The 20,296-nt window shown below is 41.2% G+C and overlaps 1 protein-coding gene across 1 annotated transcript in view; it reads left to right on the top strand.

Annotated features, from left to right (window-relative positions):
- Nucleotides 1-14,946: 14,946 nt before the first annotated feature.
- The window catches only part of RBM20 (RNA binding motif protein 20), a 33,362-nt gene continuing 28,012 nt past the window's right edge, over nt 14,947-20,296 (top strand). The window contains 1 exon segment of the mRNA XM_010412931.4: nt 14,947-15,142. Coding sequence (XP_010411233.4) covers nt 15,081-15,142 — 62 coding nt within the window. The 5' untranslated portion in view covers nt 14,947-15,080.

Genomic DNA, 20,296 nt, shown 5'->3' with positions numbered 1-20,296 from the left:
GTTGTGTTTTGTTTGTAACCTTTTACCTTGGGACAAGAAAAAGCAATCAGTGACAAGTTTAAAAGACTTCATGTGTTTTTTTAATGTGAACAAATATCAGTTAGGCTTTATGTGAGTAAATAGTTTTCAGCTGTGGAAAAAAGAAGATCCAACTTATTTGGAATACCCCTAAATCTGTCTCTATTCCTAACAGGGTTCCCCAGGTGTCTTCTGTAAAAGAGTCTGACTTCAGAGTGCAAGCTTCTCTTGACATATACTGGAATTTTCAAGGGATGTATGAAATATTTAAGTATCTCTGAGTAATTCCCCCACTGCTCTGCTGCTCTGTGATTATTTAGCCACTTGCTGGGTAGGAGGGTAATACTAGAAAAGAGGATTTGAAGGTGGAGGGAAAAGGAACTTTGGGTTTTAGTGCAGAAGGCATTGCACTCACAGGGAGAAAGAGGGACAAGTGAACAAGTGGGCCCTAAAGCTGATAAAGTGGTAAAGAAAAAGCATTGACAGTGCTGTGAAGAGTTTGAGGGTGAGGAATAATAAGAGAGCTTTCATGCCCTGGGACCTACAGAACCACTTGAAGAGCTCTGTCATGGTGGAAGGGGTGAGGGCCACACACATCTTATGAAGGTGTAGATCCCATTAATTTAGACAGGAGACGCATATTGAAGTTCTAGCTGTAACCTGATAAAAAGACATGGATAGAGGAGCAGTAGGATTTGGTCACCAGGTGCTGGAGGGAAGAGGAGAGGATCCGTATGGATAGCAGGGTGGAAAAAAGGACAAGCACACAAGAGGAGGACAAAGAGCAGGTGGAACTACGAAAGATCCCTTTGCCAGAGAAGAGAGATGGTCAGAAGTGGGAGAACCTGCTAGGAGGTCAGGGAGATACACCAGCAGTTTGCTCTTGCCTGGATATCTGTTGAAACTATTTTCAGATCAGTTTGGAAATACACACATTGATCTGATACTGTTTTCTACCTGTTTTCTCTTGTACAGTTTATCCCTTGCACAATATGAATCAGTTCACTGGTCTTTCACTCAATCAGCAAAAGACATGGAGAAGGCAAGTGCATGGGTTCTCTGTTCCTCTTTTCCATTTTTTTTTCTTTCCTCTTCTCTTAATACTCTGAAAAAGCTTTATTGCAGAGTTTGTTATACTGTTTTTAACTCTTGGTTCTTTAACGTTCTGAAATCTGACATCCCCATCTAGTGGTTATTCCACCTTCACTCACTGAGTACCACTTCGGGGAGAAGGATGCCCTGCACACACACACACACAGAGAGCAGGAAGACCAGCTGTAGCCCCTCTGTTACCTCAGTGCTTTCCTTATGGGTGTCTTAAACTGCTGTGAGTCCAGAATAAAGTACTTTTTTTTTCCCCCCAAAGGAAAATTTTTTTTATTACTTATAATTTGCATGTGGAAAAAATTTGCTGATATATGGAAGGGAATTCTTTTACTACTGCTTATGACACAGCAAATACACATGAAGATGCTTGTCATCATAACTGTGTGCAGAAAATAAAGCAGGATCAGTCTTGTTTTTTATCAAAAAAATGACAAAAAGAACTAGTTACTAGACATTGCTTTGTGAATCAAATTATTGCATTAAAGTAAAATTGTTGGGACCTTGTAGCAGATATAATGCAGAATAATATTTCTGCTGCATGTAATGCTTTGTAGCCTTTCAGATAAAAACATTATCACTTGTTTTCTTGTTGGAGTCCTGTTCCCTGACGGCTTCACCATAACTCCCTGTTGGGTGGCTGATGGATGTTGGTGGTGGCTGTGAGTCAGGAGTGGTTCAAGGCTGGTCTTTGTCTGAGAGTTGCCCAGGCTGGGGCTGTAGTGCAGCCGTCTGTCCCTCCTTGGCTGTGAGGGAAATGGTGCCAACAAACACAGTTGGGCTCTCACAACCTGGGAAGGGGAGGCATTTTCAGGACCATTTGGGATCAGAGAAAGAAGGGAATCCCCCTGTTATTCAAAGGCAAAGTCGAGGTGTGGACCAGGTGTAAACCCCCATCTTCTTCCTCACAGGAAGCTTCATATTGCTTTCTCCACCATGAGGTCTCCTCCACCTGTGGGCAAAGAAACCTCTCATGGACTTGACTGCTGGAAGGGAAGCAGAGTTTTCTATTTCTCCTCAATCTTTTAATTAATTTTGCTTCTCTTCTTGAAGGCCCTTTTACTTTCTCTATATACATACATACATACTCAGAGATCACAAGATAATTTTTTGGATCCCGTTCCATGCCCTGAATTGAAAACGCTTGAGGGCCAGTAAGATTTGCTTTATGTCAGGAAGGGCTAAAGTGTAGCCAGAGCTAGAAAGCCAGAAAGAAGAAGGAGAAAGAGGCTGTTTATCTGCTCTCCTGCAGCAGGGAAACATCTTCAGAAGCGCCTGGCTGGGGACTGGGTGCAGAAGCTGGTGTCCACGTCAGCTGTATCACTCACCCATGTTTATTGCTGGAGATGGTAGTAAGAATATTCAGCTGAAATTTTGAGAATTGGCTCCATTTCCACCTTCCTCAAATGAGTATTTTTACCGTGTATTTTGTATGGTCATTTTTCAGAAGACCTCTTTAGTGGAAGTGTCCTACTACCCAGGCACTTTCTGTTCCCACAGCAGAAGCAGAACTGGTTCCGCATTACATCTGATTTTATTTTTTGTAATCTGTTAATGACTAAAGAGCCATTGGGTGGCAGTATCAGCAAGAGAGCACCTCCAGTAGTTGCTAAGCTCAATGCAAAAGTTTCGGTAGGAAAGATGAGAAATGACAAGTTTCTTAAGATGGAAAACACATTTGTTTTTATTTGAAGAGGCTGTGTTTAACTCCACACGATGTATGTTTTGAAAATCTTTAAAATTAAGTGTAATCTCTGCTCTATTTTCTTCAAAAGCAGAAGTCTTCATTTGTAATATCAAGATTTTTTTTTTTTTTAAAGCACCTATGAATGCAGAATAAAATTAATCCCATGCTAAGAATAAGGGAAACTGCAGTGCAGGAGTTCTGGTCAATGTGTGCCTTTAGGGTGTGCCTGCACAGGGGCTTAAGTGTGTTTGAGTTTGGTGTTCCTGAGCTGAGCACACACATCAGGGTAACAGCATCTGGGATTCACATCGTACATTTGGTTTCATTTTCCTTTTCATCACTTTTTGATTAATACAAAGCTCATTTTCATGTTCAGCTTCATGATTGGAAAATAACATTTGTGGTGACCTACTATTTAATTCTACATTTGGAGGCAGCAGACTTTAAATATCAATGTATTTGTAATGATGTAAAACTTGCAAAACTGAATAAGAGTGCCTGCTTTTAGGCTTTATTTCTAGCCAAGCATGTGTTTTCTGTAATAGGAATCGCAGTTACTTTTGCCATGGGGTATGGTGTCAGTTCCATTATAGGGATTTTCACAGAATTACTGTTCTATATGTTCATACTGTTAGCTCTCAGCACTCTCTCCTAAGTTCAAGGCTGGCGAGACTGTGAAAGCTGCAAGCAAATTTTAACTTGTTCATAATATCCTTCACTTCACAAATCTCATCCTGATCCCAAACAGGAACATTTTGAGTGGTACCAAATAAAGCCTTCATGATCATGTTTTTCACATCTTGCTTTTAAATACACCAGATAATGCCACTTGTTTAAGCTTAGTCATGTCTGGGAGAATGTCAGGAGTCTGCATCACATGAGCTGCTCCTCAGATTTCCCAGCCTGCATCAGCATGTTTTCCCGGGTAGAAGCAGAGTGGAGATGTTATTAAAATGGCTCATCCTATATGTTAGTATTGATATTAAATCTCAGGCTTATTCCTGTGATTTTCATGCAATATTTCATATTTACGTTCAGCTGATTTATGTGAAAATACTTTAGTACCTTTTTTTTCCTTGAAGGTATATGCCTCAGATGGAGGAACATACATTCTAACCAACCACGCTCTTTGTATCCTTGCTGACAATTTCTTTTTCTGCTCGACCCCCAGATTTACCACCTTAGGGCAGCTTTGAGCCAACCTTTAGCTTAGTGTTTAGCTTTTTAAACACTTGTATCCTTTCCACGATCTGTTTATAGACCTAGTGTTGCTTGTCCTCTTTCCCTCCTTGGAGACCAGGAGGCCAAAAGGACCATTGGCATGTCCTTGTTCATGCTCTGGGTCAACAACCTTCTGAGCAAACACAGCATGTGACAGGGAAAGCACCCGATACAATCTGGGTTTGTTCCCTCCTGCCTTTGTGGCACTGGTGATAAATGCATCATGCCTAGATATGCTCCCGACTGGTGAGATCTTTGAGACTTTCCTCCTGAGCATCACTTTCTGATGCTCAAGGGCCGCTGTACTCACCACACCAGCTCTGCAAAACCTGGAGAAGGTGAGGGATGAGGAACCAAGAAGGTTGGCAGCACCAAAACTCTGGGTTGTCTTATGCCTTGTCATCAGGTGACTTGTATTCAGGACAAAATCTGTTCAGTGTGTTCAACTCCACTCCAGGGCTCTGTTCCCGGGGTCTCTGATCCTGTTTCAAGAGTCAGGAGTAGATTGGCATTGCTTCCTAAGGCTTCAAGCCTGTGTTTTGTCTGTCTTATCCCTGCAGTCCCTCCCCCGCAGTGCCCATGGAGTTGGATGCCCCACACGTGCCCATATAGGGAAGGGTGTAACTATCTTGTTGACATTGGCTAATCCAGGCAGGCATGTGAAGGGGCAGCAGAGTGTGATGCTCACATGTAGCATGGCAGATGGCACTTGGGACTGGCTGTCTCCATCACACCCCTCAGGACCGACATATAAGGCAGGGAAAGAGCTCTTTTGCGTACCTCTGCATGCTCCTGACAGAGCTACTGAAGAGCTGAGCTGTTGTAGCCCCATGTACTGAGCCACACTCACTCCTAGAGGAGAAAATTAATGAATCTTTCCTGTGCTGGAAATTAACGGCAGTTCTGCAGTAGTTTTAATTTCTATAATATCTGTGCATTGCATTAGGTGAAAATAACTGAGCAGGACCAGATGTCTTGCAGGAAACACCATCCTGTATCGGTGAAAGCCTAGCTGATCATGTCCTATTCCAGATGTGGCCAAATGGGACAAACTCAACTAAATTATTTGTTACTGAGTTTTCATCAATGACATCTAGGTAGCCCTCTAAGTTATCTGTATGCTAATGCTGGAGTGGGCAGCAGAGCTGATTGTTTGTATTATTCTCTTTGAAGTTCCAATGATGAACAAAGGCTTTGCTTTCAGTAGACAAGCCAGAGAGTGAAAGTGTCTGAAAGTATTTCCAAAACAGAGACCACAGGCCAGATCATAGCTAGAACACCTGACTGTTACTAAATCTGACAAGAGATTTTGAGACTGATCTGTTGTGCAGGAGGATTTTAGGTAATCCAATAAAGTAATTGAAAACCAATGCACCTATGAGAACTGCTCAGGATCTCTTTATAACAGTGCTGAGAACTGAACACTATCTTCACCTGCTGTCCCATCCACCAAATTAGTTCCCTGTGCGATAATGAACCACTGCATTCACTGTGGACTACAGTACAAAACCTAGTAGGGATAACAGAAAAGTAGGAAATACATCATTCAAGTAGGAACTGTGTTCTGCCCTTAGATGGAAGCAGTCAGCAGGAGTGCAGGAGGACAGCATTTTCTCTGCTAGATTGTATTTTCTGTGCAGCAAAAATACTTGTGTTAGAGTATTTGATTAGCACAGTACTTGAACCAGGTGTAGAAGAAGCATGAATCCTGGACATATGAGCAAATCTCAGCTCGGTAGGGGTTTTCTTAGTTAGAAAGGACCACTAAACAGTGGAGTCTGACCTCAGGTAACACAGATATTTCATATTGTGTGACCCAGCGGGTCCTTTACCATCCCAAACCCAGGTTTTACAACTCATCCACCCTGATACTAGGGACCAGGATTGACCTGGACCCTGGCAGCCGCCCTACACTGTGATTTCAGTAGTGTATATTGGGAGTTAGATTTGATGCTGCCAATCTTTGAATCCTCACTCTCTACAGGCACTTGAGCATCTAAAAAAAAATTTAGAAATATTGCTATGGGCCTGTTTTAGTATCTAACAGTAGTTGCATTTATAATCCCAGAAGACTGTATTAGGGTTTGTCATTGTTTCTTGATGTCATGTTAAAAAGTATTTATGAAGTTTGAATGGTCTTGCTGGTGGTTGTTCAAAAAGTCAGTGTCCAGACATTTTGGAATCACAGTTGTGTGGAGTGTTTTTGGTCTTCAACTTATTAGTTTAGATATAGAGTTTCAAGACAAATGTTCAATTTTCCTGTCTATCATAAAGAAGCTGTAGATGAAGTTATCTCATTCCAGTCACAGTAAGGAAGGTGGTTTCCAGGCTGTAATGCTGGCTACAAAAAGAATTGTAGCTTCCCTTTTGTTTGAAGATTACTATATGGAGCAGGATGAGAGCTCAGGAGGAGTGACTGGCTGTGAGTAAAAGCAGAAAAAATACAAAAAAAGTTGGTTTGTGAGTTTTCTGCATGCAGTGTGAAGACAGCTTTTTAAGTTCTTTCTTGGGTGAAGAAGATAATGCTCTGTTTTACTGTGCATTACATTGTTGAGGTTGAGATGGATGAGACATACTCCATTTAAAAAAACTTATTTGATTGTTATAGAAATATGGGAATTCTTACAGCAGATCCAACCACAATTCTGTCTGCTAGCCTCTCATTTCTTGGGTATTATAGAAGCATGACTCTAAAGTTCATTTTTGTAGAACATGGAGATAAGCTTCTTCCAAACCCCACCCTGTAGATGGTCGTTTATGCCCAGAGGTTTTTAGGCTCATGTTTCATCCAAACATCAGGATGTGTTCTTTACTCAGTAGTCTTCTCTGAGTGGGGATGCTCCCAATCGGAAGATCTTGGTCTAACTCTTTTTCTTAATTCTGATGATTAAATATTCAAATTGATCCGTCACATTCCTGCTTGGCTTGCATTGATACATCTGACTTCTCAGGATGTTTTCCAAATGACGTACTGATGTTTTTTGCCACAGTAATACTATGATCCAGAAGCTCTGGAAATAGGGGCAGAATCTAAATTTTTTTGTGCTCGCTGTAATAAAAAGAGATTTTTAAACATGTGAAGTGATATCAGAGCCCAGAAATTATGCTTAGGTGATTTATATGAAAAGATTGACCTCTAAATTACAAAGTCAAACCTAAACAATCCCAAAGTAGAGTGTTAGAGAGCAAAATTTCCTGAAAAGCTGCATCACAGGACTTACAGCTCCTCATCAAATATATTATTGCCTTTGACTCAATGATATCTCTCCTTGTGTGCCAACTGCTAGCTAAAATCTCTTCTCAGCTGCATTACTTCATCTATGCTTTTTCATTTTTTGATCCAAGTGGTCTGAATGGTTTCTTTCCTTACTCTCACTAACATTTAAAGACTGCCAGTGAGTCTTTCTCATCTCACCAACCCCTGAGAGCGTCATATTACCTTCAATATGAGGAGAGGGCATCAGGCAGTCAGGAAACCTTGCATGTGCCAAGAAGGTAGGTATTGAGACTATGTGAAAACAATGAAGATGCTCCCAGCTGAAATTGAACCAGCTGAGGGACTTCACAGTCTCTCTCTGAAGTGCACCCACTTTCAAAAGTAATGCTTATTTTTGATCCCTTTTGATCACTTTTAAGGTTGCAAAAAAAGCTAGGAAGACACATAATAGTGAATGTTAACTGATTTATTCTGAATGGCAGGTCTTTCCTTCTGGGCAGGTAGGGAAAGGACTAGCTGCTGGTTTCTTTCTCTTTCTTCTTTTCTCCTAGCTCAGCAGATAAATGAGGTGAGGACATGCCACAGGGATGAGACTTGCCAGACTGCCTGGAACACCGTGGTTTTGGGGCACGTTCTTTCCCTGGGTGTGAAGGGAAACTCAAGTATCTGATGACAGATGAAAATGTAAGTTGGGGAAAACCATAGAACTGAGAGAGTGAATTTTTTCCCTCTTCGGAGACATCAGCAGCCATGCAGCCTGTGTTTTGTGCAGGCAGTGTTTTCTGAAATCAGACTGCCCGTGTTACTCTCCTTGTGTTCCTTCACCGTTGGCCTGCTCTGACTTGGTGGAAAAAATGTCAGTCTGCCTGCTGACAGGGTGCAGTTGGCCGGCCCCGCGCCTGGGCCGGCAGCTGTGGGCAGGGAGAACCTGCAGCACTCAGTCACATGAAGCCATGTGCGGGCAGTGGTGGGGATTAGCTCTGCTCCTGGCCGGAAAGGTCCCCATGCGGTTCCCAGGCTGAGCTCACCATATGTGCTTCACATGATTGTCCTGAGGGTGACATGAAGTGGAGAGTTCAGATTTGAGTGAAAGTTGGTTTGTGTTTCTTCACCCTGTTTAATGTAATGCAGATGCAGAGCAGAACATGAGGGTGCTTGTGCCGGGGGGAGATGTGACAGGCTGTAGCTGTAGCTTTTACTAATTCCTTCTCCTTCCCCTGAATTTTACGCTGTTTTCTGATGGGAGTTGTATGTGTGAAGGAACCCCCTTGGACCACCTGTTAGGTGCCTTTCCCCTTTCAGTCACGGTCTTTGCCATCTCTTAAACATTGGGGGTTTTGTATTTGGAGAGAAGCCAAAAACTTGAACAATAGTTTTCTCCCTTTGTGGGGCGGAGAGAGCTCTCTGACACAGTGCTGGAAGGAAGAAAGAAGGCAGGAAAAAATTAGAAAATATGGGTGGAGAACTCTCCAGTCTCCACTTTGGGTGAGTGTGAAGTATTGCAGGATTATGATTTATTTTTAAAGGTAAGAGGTGTGTACTCACAGGCTGATTTAGTTTGTGGTTTGCCTTAGTGCAAGGTAATTTTGGAAATGGCATCTTCCATAGAAGGATCATGTCACATACAGAGTGCCAGTGCTATTGCAAAAGGTTTCCAGACTAATGCTGGAAAAAGGAAGTTTAACAAGCTCTTGCTGTAAGGAACATCGTCTGATGGGCTGAAGAGGCTCGTGTCTCTGTGGCAAAATAGGAATATTTTCTTTATTTTGATCTTTGGATATGAGAGAACAGCTCATTTATTTCTTAATAATAGAATTTATTTCTTAATTGACATATATGCTCTGTCGTGTTAGAAGCAGAGACAGGAAAATAGGTTTTGTGTCTACGTTAATTTTTTAATAATGTGAAATCTGGGAAAGATTGTTGATTTTGCCACCCACATGTAAGGCATAATATATTTAGGTTTATGAAAGTGCAAAGTTTGTTCTTGGAAAGCTTTGGTTTTCAAGGAAAAGGTGGATCAGCTATAAGAAGAAGCCTGCTGAGATAACTTGCCGAAGGCTGCGCTGCGGGTGTGCGGGCTCCGTATTACCTCTTGCTCTTGCTTTGGAGTCCCAGCAGAACCTGTGGCACAGGTCAGTGCTCGTACACTTTTGGAGCAGTGGATTAGTGCTGGATGATGACTTTTCCTTTCGCTGAACATTTCCGAGCAGGCAGATAGATGATTTGAGCGATAATACTGCTCGAGCTAACAAATACCAACAGTATCTTTCCTAAAAACCTTCACCGTCCTTAGGAAGCAGCCAGCCCGAACATGGACAAATTGCTATGGGGATAAAATGTGATGTATTTGAGTGCGTGTTTTAAGAAACTGTTAAAACTTCAGCTGGGCAATGCTTGTTGCCTTCCAGAGCAAGAGCTTACTTTGTAAGTCAGTCTCCCTCAGTCTTCATTAGTGAGCCGTGTTTTTTCCACAGTTTGCCTAATTAGACTGTGACCCTCTTCCCAGTAGGATCCTGTGGCATTACACCGTACAGAAACAGGATTTTGGTGCTGATACGTGAAGAGATCGAGAACATATGGCATAAACATCAACCGATACTGTTTGCCATCCACACTTGCTGCGTGTAATGCAACGGGACCGGCTCCTGGTGGCCACGTGATCCGCCTTCCAGTCCTCCATTTGGGGTGGGTTTTTTTCGTTCCTGAAGTTGTGACTTTCTGAAAGGAAGCTTGTAAATAATCGGGGTGCAGAGAGCAGGTAGAATGTCAGTGGGATGTTACTGAGAGGCATGTGCGCAACGCTGACATCGGCTCCTGGCCGCGCTCCCTCCGCACCAGCTCGCTGCTCCGGGCAGCCCTTCATGTTGCAAGAAGGTAAGATCATGTCGTGTCACCCGTGTCCTCCCACCGCCATGCCGAAATGCCTGTGTCCCCTGTCCTCAGCAAGGAGGGACACTAATTTGCCAAGTGAAGTATCTTAGCAGTCTTTAAAATTTAATTTTGAAGTACAGCTCTTTCTGTAACACAGGGAAAAGACAGGCAAGTGCAGCTCTGGCGGCAACAGCTAACTGGGATTTCAGATTAAAGATACAATCTGGTTTGGGCAGTATCTTCTTATCGTGCTTAGCTTTTTGTAATAAAGGGCTTTTAGATTTTAAAAGACATTCCACACCCAATTTTATCCTATTGATTTGCCACGGTTAACCACCCTGTAATAAGCCTCATAGTCTGTGTGAATAGGCACAAAGCACAATTATATTAATGTTGTTTACAACCAGTGGGCAAAGAATTATTTGCAAAATGTGAAAGAAGTCAAAATACCAAAATATTTCAAAGACATTTGAGTTTGGAAATGCCTTCATTAGACTATGAATAGAGTTCTTTGGAATAAAAAAAAGAAAAAAGAAGAATCAGGGTATTTTTTTTTTTTGTTTGTTTTGTCATTTTATTGTTTGGGGTTCTTCTAATAGCTGATACTTTATACTTCAAGAGAGTTTTTTATTTTCAGAAGTAAAGCCTGGTAAATAAATACAATAATATTAAATAAAATAATTATTATTTTTTAAAAAAAGCAATAGCGATAATAACTTTCTTAGATGTCTTTTCACACAAAAAATGAACCTGGGTCCTTGGGTGTTTTGCAGTTAAAAAATACATCAATAACACAAGGTGTAACATCTACTATGCAGGCCAGTGGGATAAATAGAAACTTATTTTTCCTCCGTCATATAAGCTTCTATGACATTTAGACAACTAAGCAGACCATGTACATTATAGTAAAAATAGACAAACCTTCAAGCAAAAATTAAGAGGAAATAAGGCAGTGCTTAACCAAAAAGTAGTGGCCGGCCGTCTCCATTGACAGTTCTGTCAGCAGGACTGGGCAAATGCCCAGCTCAGTGTTGTGGATAGGTTAATATCTTCACACTTTTTCCTTCCTCACAGCTGCCACATGCAGTGCTCTGAAACCTGATATTTTTCATCAAAAACGGATTCTTATTTTCTGTCTTAGTATACTAATCAATTTTACTGTGCAGAGCTTGGAGCATATTAACTGTCAGTTACTCTTAATTAATACTGAAGGCAGACAGAAAGAGAGAACAAAGTAATTGACGTTATTTAATACAAAATGCTTCTCCCAATTTTGTTTCCTTTATGGAAAACTCTTTTGGTTCCTGTTCAAGATTTAAGCACCATCCTGTTTTATGTTTTATTTCACAAGGTTGCTTGAATGGCAGTTTATTATTGAAGACAATAAATTAACTTCTCAAAGCCAAAGAGTTGCAGCAGTTCTGGCACAGGCTGTTTTTTCCCAGAAGAAACATTCTCAGGTCTGATTCATACAACTGTTGCCCTCTAACATAAGAAAATTAAAGAAAACCTCCTATATATCTTTTAAGATTCACATTAAATTTCTTTAGCATAGAAATTGGAATGCATTAAAGAAAACAGAGCAGCATTCATTGCAAAATAGATAATGAAAGCTTCCAGGCTAAAATATACTGCGTATTACTTCTGTGTAACAGTATAAATATTATGGCCTAGTATTAAAGGCTGATTTCAAAGAGATCACTGAAAGAGAGCAAACTTCTTTGATGTTTTATGCTTAAATTAAATATAACCAAAAAGGGATACAGGAGCATTGCTCTTGCTACAGTGAAATCAGCAAAGGCTTTGCAGCATGCTTCAGTAACAGCTGAATTAGATCAGGGCTTCACAAGGTTAATGTATAATAATTTATGTATACCAGTAGTGTGTGTGAGTACCTAAACAATAGGAATTTATAACATTTATGTTGTATAAACTTCATTTTTTAGATATATATATATATATATATACACATACACACCCCCTAGGAAGTCCACAGAGGTTCTGGTTTTCTAATCATAAATCTGACCGAAAAATAACTGAAGCTTGGGGGGTTTTGGTTGTTTTGTGTTTTTTAATTTATTACTTTAAATTCCCAACATTTCAACATTAGCAGCAAAGAGAAAGTAAATCATCTCAGCCACTTCAGATAGGAGCTATTCCAGCATTTCTGCTCGGGCACTCATCTGCTGTGTTGGTTAGTAGCACATAGCATGTAAACAGCTTTTAGGAGAGATGGTGATACTAGATTAATTATGAAATGAATGTGATGTTCCTGGGTGACTTGTAGTCACAAGCTGTCACTTTTTGGCTGACCGAGAGTACAAACAGAAGAGCTCAGGTTTGCATGTGATTTCTGTAGCCTGTGTCAATAGTGTTCTCCCAGAGACTTAGTTTACTAATATGCTTTTTCATTAAACTTTTCAAATGTATCACTTGGACTAATATTTAAAAATAAAAGGAGAGTTTAATTTCTTTTCCCCACAAATGGCAATCCTTTCTTGGAGCACAAATGAAGCTACTTTAGAAATAAAAATCCTTCTTCATACTCTACCCTTTCCACAGTTATATGTCATTTTCCTGTCTACAAACTGAAGATATTACCTTGGTAAAAGGGTTTTTATATTTTCTTATGTTACTGTGAAATAGAAGTGGCTTATTCAAATGAGGAATTATCCGCCTACCACATCATGGCTCCTACTTTCAACATACAAATGAAAACAGCTGTGCCTCCAGGCACTGCAAGATATTGATACACTCAAACTTATTATTATTATAGTGGTTAACAATGCCATGCAGAGAACACATTAGCAGGAGGTGTGGTGAGATATTACTGTAATATCTCTTGTAGTAAATACTATATGTCAAGGATTATTTTTCAGCTGGGCATTTGTCTATGTGCTCATGTAAAAACCTTTAAAGGGTTTCTGACTTGTTTTTTTCTTTTTTAAAGTTTGCATTTTCTTTTCTTCATTACACGAAAATCAGCTTTCCAGATCCTTTCCCCCCAGAATTGTATTCTTTCTGAGGAGAGGCTGGGAGCAGCACCGGGAGCACCGAGTCGTGTGACAGAGCAGCGGCATGCTCCCAGAGCAGGGGTGCATTTGCCTCATTCCCACCAGAGTTTCCTGGCTCTGCCAATGCTAATTCTTGTCCCTGCCTTTTTGCTCGCCCTGTGGACTTGCATTATGGTCCATACCACCTTTTCTCCTGCTTTTCATGCCCCAAAAGACCTTCTGTGCTCCTTGACCCCAGGCAAAGAGCTGTTCTCTTGGCAGCTTGGGGCAGGAGCAGGAGGGGTTTGGGACACAGGCACTCAGCACCCCGACACCACCATCTGCATAGGGCCCATGGCTGTTGGGGTCCCAAGTTATTGGGGACCCCAACACCCCTCCTTACAGGACCCCTGCTGGGATGCAGGGGATCCTGTTTGCAGGGATCATCCAACCAACCAGGACTTTGGTCAGTAAAGGGTATTTGAAGCCTAGTTGAGAAGAGCTGTCACAGGAAGGGTGACGGGGAAGCAGGCACAGGCAGCATGGCACTGCCAGACTGTCACAGCATGTCCTGAAATCTCCACAAAATTGTGACACGATTTCTCTGCTAATTTAGAACTTTGCAACATGTTACTGAGGGCACTGATCTGGTGCTATAGCTGTTTCTGACAGGTTTTAGCATACATTTGAAATACACTTTTAAAAATATAGTTCTTTAACTTCAGTAAATAAAGAATTACATTTCCTTGGGAAACAGTTGCAGCTAGATGCTTGCAGTATAGCTAAAGGAATTAGTATGGCTGCCTACTGAAATTTAAAATATAGACCAATGTTCCTATGTGCACACTAGTCCTCAGAGACACCTTTGACATACTGTGGCACATTATCAAAACCAAACAACATTTAAATATCATGAAACAATATGATAACTTTCCCAGCTTTTGGAAATAATGACATAGAGCCTGGGGTTTAGGTGGTACATTTGCTAGACTATGTATGTTACTTGAAAAGAGCTGAACTTTACCTAACTAAATATTTATGGAGAGATGCATTGCATGGGGGAAAGCAGAAATAAGCTCAGTATGCAATCTGTGGTTCCATAGAACATAAGAAGCATATTTTCAGGATAAAAGAGTAACATACGCAGGAAGTGCGATGGCCAGCGCAGACCTCAGTCATACCTGGTATTACTCTTGTGTTGTAAGTGCCAACTGTTTTTGATAGGACTGGATTCAGCAACTGAAAGCAGCTAGAACAAAATAGAAGCAAATGTTTTTGTAAAGAAGCCAGAACATATAATTGATTTTAAACAACAGTCTGAGACAACTCTCCCAGAAATATAGAGCAAGAGTTGTTAGTAAGAAATCAGTCTCACCAGAGAGGATCTGCCCTTTTATTCTTGCAAGTGAAAATATGAGAATTTTATTTTTTTAGCAGAAGTGACTGTCGGGGAGGAAAAAACATGGTCTTCTAAGCATGCAAAGCAGAGCTTCAAGGTGGATAACATGTCTTGAATTACTGGTGTTTGGAGAGCAAATCAAAAGCACACCACCATTCTGTTATTGGGAACAGTCCTTAGTGTATTTGATGCTTTCATTGATAACTTGGGTGAGCAAAGTATCCATTAAATTTGCAGCTGGTGCCAAGAGGAGAGGATTTACAAGTTCTCTGGAGGCAGCATGGGAATTCAGAGTAATCCTGACAAACCGGATCTGGCATAACCTGGATGCAATATTGAGGAGGATAAAATGAAATGGTAATACAGTTAATCCACTGGACAGTCAAAAGAAGCTAGTCTTTATTGTGTGGGAAGTCAGACTAGCTGAGCTCCAGAGATTCCTTCCAACCTGCATCTCTGGGCAATAGCTCTTCATGAAAGGGGTTGAGTGTAACAGAGAACCACAGGGCTGTGCTCTTATAAAGAAAAGCAATCCGACTGGGATTGCAAACAAACGCAACACAGAAAATGTGTAAAGAAAGGATCTGGGATGATCGCAGAGAAGACATGATAGCAGCAGCTACGGGAAGGTAAGAGAAGCCCTTCTATGTGTGCATTGGAAGACGGGTTTATGGTGCCAGCAGACAGCCACCATAGGCTTTAGAGGAGTTTTATAAAATTAAGGGGATTTGAGCAATTAATTATCCCTGGAGGTCATGAAATATCCACCAAAGAAGCTTCCTAAGAGCAGATTAAACAAATATGTCCCGAGTGGTTGAGTTCAGCATGATCCCGCTTCAGGAACTGGTCTAACCCTCCTCCTAAGATCACTTCCAATTTTATTTCTGTGATCACAACAAAGAACTGTTATCCAAGACAAAGCTACTGTATTTTGCCCCTTTATCTTGTTCCTTTCTCAGTGAAAATTGCCTGGCAAGAGAGCATTTTGGCTTGAAAGTTTCAAAAGAGCAGAAGGACTCTCGGTAGGAGGCAAGCACTTAACTCCCATTAGCTTTGTAAACATCGGGGTTAGCAGCTCTGTGATAACATTTACATTTCACCTTCCAGCTAACTGTTAGGTTGGATAATTGTCCAGATAGTAGAGTTTAGCATTGCCAAACATGCAAAACTCACTTGGCAAAGCACATGTATACATTGGCTGATGTTTTATTTTCCTCTCTCAGTAGTGTAATGGAGGGCTTTAGGAATCGTTATTTGGGATAAGAAGGGTTTTACTTGCAGCTTATACATCTATTAAAGTAGCTTAAGGTTTTTAGTGCTCCCCATCATTAGCTGAACTTACTAGGAAACATGATCTCTTTTTTTATCATTTGTAATCATTTGTAATTCCAGAACTCAGGAAAGAAAAAGTTTGGTGGTAGATGATTTCAGAGCTTAAATTATAAAGGTGAAGGGTTTTCTCCTTTCATCAATCTTTCCAAGCTTTTCTGACCAAGAAATTTGTTTTACTTAAACAAAAAGAAAATACTTCTTGTGAAGCTGAAGGGAAAGTAAAGAGTTATTTAGTATCAGCCAGAAACAGTGTCCGGGTATAGGAAAAATTCCTGTGTTCTTTTTTTAACCAATGCTCCAGTCTTTGTTGGCATGTATGCTGGATTTATTCAACAAGCAAAAGTGAACATAGACAGCATTACATAAAATATAATTATAATAATTATTATTATAATTAATATAAGTTGTGGAGATTGCTGAACTGTGTCTTTACTCCTACCAGTGTTCAAAATACGACATTATTATTTCCTTGTATTCATGAGGCTGGATTCTGTTCTCACATACAAACATGTAATTTTAATGAAGTACTGTCAAATGATGCATTTTTATTTGAAAATTAGGTCTACCCCTAATACCTTGCCAACTTCATCATCAAACAGTTCATTTGTATATTTTTAAGGCATTTTTATTTTCTTTTTTATTACAGCAGCAATTGTTTTGGATGAGTTTAGAGAAGGCAGCCCCATATGTTTCACATAAACAATACATTACAGGGAAGGGATGTTCACATTTCTGCATAACAGAATGGTTTTGTGCATAATTAGGAAATGGTTCTGTGTGATGTATTCAAGAGTCCTGGATTACAAATTTAAAGTTTGCTAACTGTTAGAAAAATTGATTCAGAAGCAGCTTTAGAAAAACCAGCATGCTACTGCACATACTCAAATCTAATACTGTACTAGTGCAGGGTGATGATACGTTTAGGATACTTGGGTATGTTAATGTCCTTGTCATTTTAATTTTGAAAGTTTAACACAGTAATACAGACAGCTTGGGGAAAAAATTTCCACATTTTGGAACAAAACTTATTAAAACTTTCTCATGCAAATCTTTTGACAGGTAGGTGTAATTATATGTAAAGGCAAATGTCTCAGGGGAGGGAATCAAAAATCTTAGAAGATATGCAAGATTCATGGAAGATGTAAGAAAAATTCTGCACTGCTATGAATGAGTCTTTTTTTTTTAAAGCATTCAAATTCACACCCTATGCAGCATTTCAAATATTTATGAGTATATAAATAGTTGCAACTCAGATAATCAATTTATTAGCCCAGACTGTAAAATTTATTTCTTAACTTTGAAAGGTGCTGGGCAGCATTTTGAAACCCTTAGTTTTTCCAGTTGAAAATCAAGCTCCAGGCTGTTGGTCTGTTCTAATAGATATGTTTTGTGGTCAGCCTTTTCATCACTCTTGTAGACAGGATTGCTCAAATAATCCAGCCATCTAGATACCTTACCTCTGACACTGTTCCTGGATGCTAAAAGCATGATAAAGATTACAGGGATAGCAGGTGGGCTGAATTGATTTATGGTGATATGACCTTGCCAGTGTTTGCAATCCCATTGTGAGTGCTGAGATATCAATGTACCATGTATCAATGTATCAATTTCAACTCCTGTCTCTCAGAGCTGTGTGAAAACTTGTCTGGACTACAGATTTCTTTGTCGAAACTGTGCGGCAGCACTCCTGCCTGTCATTATTTTAGCAAAGAAAGACCATTTCTGGCGTTCCTAGTGGTGCTGGTGTAGGCCAGCTGTACAGCGGGTGTTAAATAAATAATTGCAGAGGACAACTTCTGTTTACTTTTTACATTGCTGACCTTATAATCGGGAATGTTTTGCACGGGATAGAGCTAACTCTGTCTGACGCAGGCCAATTCCCTCAGCACTTGATGGAGAATGAGAGCTTCATTCAGCTGCTTTCAATCATCTTGTGGCAGAGACCCCCGACGAGCAGGGGGGGCTGCCTTTTGGTAACCTGAGGATGAGCTGAGGGTGGGAGGTGTGTGTGTCCACATGGGGAATGGCACCCACAAAATACCTTAGCTGAGTGCCATTGTCACCTTGTGTTTGCACTTTCCAGTAGGTTAATAAGTCTGTAGCAGGATTATTTACAAAAATATGTTATCAAATACATAGACATTGTGGTGGTAGAATAGAAAGAAAGAAAGAAACTTTCAAAGCTGTGCACACTGGCCCGGTGTATCTCTTGTGCCATGTATTTCACAGCAGAACAGAAATCCTCAAATCCGGGCGTCTCTCTAAATGGTGCTTTATGTACAGCTCTTCTCCAACCTCCCGTCTGCATATCTGCTTTTCCCACCGACCCATGAACAAGCCCTTCCTTCTTTGCCTTGGTTAGATGATAAAATATTCTGTTTCTGCTGTGGGAGGATAAACTTTGCAACCCAAAACGCCCTGAAATCTGGAAATTCATAACAGACATGGATTTTGAAGGTTTGGCCATTCCCAAACCTATAGGTGCATGGGAACAACTGTTCCCACTAACTCTGTCCCTTTCTAAGTGGATTGGAGGCTGTGGCTTCTTCATATAAAATCCATTTTTCTGCAGGTAAGGTTCCCTGCAGCCCCAGTCTTTCCCTGGTTTGGACTGCTGGCTTGAAATCCAGGGATGAAGCTGGCAGGCGCAGGGAGCTGGTGCTGCCCTGCTCTGTAGCAGGGTCCAAAGGCTGCTGGTCTGAAGTGGCCAGAGCACTCCCAGTGCAGCTGTGCAGGGCACCCCTGGCCTTGCCTTCCCCATACCCAGCAGCAGAGCCCAAGAGAGAGCGCAGAGCTGGGGAGAGCCAGCGCCCAGGGCATGCTCAGCTGGTGGTGTTCTGGCAGGGTGTGTGCTGGGCGGGTTCTTGGAAACAGTGCTCCAAAGTTGGTCAAAATATGAGGAGGCTGAGGCAGCTTCAGGGCTTGTGGCAGTATCAAGTGAGATGGTTTCTCTGGAGAGAGAGCCTGTGCCTGTGTCCAGCAGGTAGCCGCCAGATCTGGGAAGTGGCTGCAGCTGTCGGAATATGCACACTGCAGCACAGGCTTGCAGCAGAGTGGAATTAGATTGCTGGGAACAGCAGTCATCCGTGGCTCCTGAGCTGAAAACATTATATGCTGCTGGCTTTTTTTTGAGACTACTAGGCAGATCTTATTTGCATGCTTTGTAAAAGTTTTTAAAAGAGTTTTGCAGCTTACTTAAAGAACAAAAGGTATAACTAGCTATAAAATGAAACAGTTGTCAAAACTGTGGTAAATGCCAGAAAACATGCCTTGAGTCAGGACATTCCAGATGCTGGTGGCACAATACAGCCTAGGCAGGGGGCCAGCCCATGTCTCCTGGTGGCAATGACAGTGCATGTGCCATTGTGGCATGCTGTACTTGTTGAGCCTCTCTCATCACCCAATGGGCTCCTCAGCATCTTTTATGGGTCCTCAGGATCTCCCGGGCTGGGGTTTGTGAGGCCCTTCATGTTGTTTTGACTGTACTTGCTCCCTGACTCTCATCCATAATCAAATTTACAGCAAACTGGGTTGTAAGTGAAAGTCAGAGAGTAAGTGATGGAAACCACATGGGAAAACAAAAGGCACCTCAGCTCTGAAGCTGAGCACTGGTGTCAGCCTGTGCTGGCAGGGAGTCGTGTCATTACATAATGATGCACTTATCCAAATGGCGTTTTGTGTTTTGGGAGACAGATGTGCCTTGCAGTTGCTAGTGGAAGTTAAATGTTAAATATGAAACCCATTCATTTTCTCTTAGTCATACTTTGAATTTAAGCAGATGTTTTCCTAATTTGTGGTTTTCAAATGTAGCATGCTGACAAGACATTTATCATTAACTACAGCTTCATCCATGCAGTTTAGCAAATTCGCCAATTATTAACAGTGAGGGTTGCATGGTGGTTGATGCATAGTTCCTGCTACTTTGAAAGGCCTCAATTGAAACTCAATACATTTTTACAATATAAATTAATTGAGCTTTGGACCACATCCCTGTTGTGTGAGTGCTCTCTGCTCTTACTGTCAGAATGAACAGCCATTTGTAATGCAATGAGTAGCTGTGCCGTCTGTGAGCAGAGGTGGTGGGAAGGGAAGCATAACGTTTTTCCAGTAGGGGCACGAAAATGACTGATGGTTTGGTGGTGGTGCTGTGAACCGGTGAGATGTCTCAAAGGTGTTTCCCAAAGCAAGGAACCACCATATGCCTGAAAAAGTCGTCTCCTATTTTATCAGCTCTGGAATTGAAGCAGGCAATTCAGTCATTTATTCATCCCTTGTATGAGACTTGAAGGACAACACTCAGTGTACCTCTTATTTCTAGGATGTATAAAGACCTTGATTTTCACTGGCTGGCACTGCAGAAATTTTGCCTTACATTCCAGCTGAACAGGGAAAACTCTTCAAGACAGTCTGTTTGTAGTTGCTTCTGGCAGATCATTCACTTTTTTCCTGCT

The sequence above is a fragment of the Corvus cornix genome, chromosome 6, assembly GCF_000738735.6.
Source record: "Corvus cornix cornix isolate S_Up_H32 chromosome 6, ASM73873v5, whole genome shotgun sequence".
Classification (NCBI taxonomy): Eukaryota; Metazoa; Chordata; class Aves; order Passeriformes; family Corvidae; genus Corvus; species Corvus cornix.
This window is presented reverse-complemented; position numbering and strand designations above follow the sequence as displayed.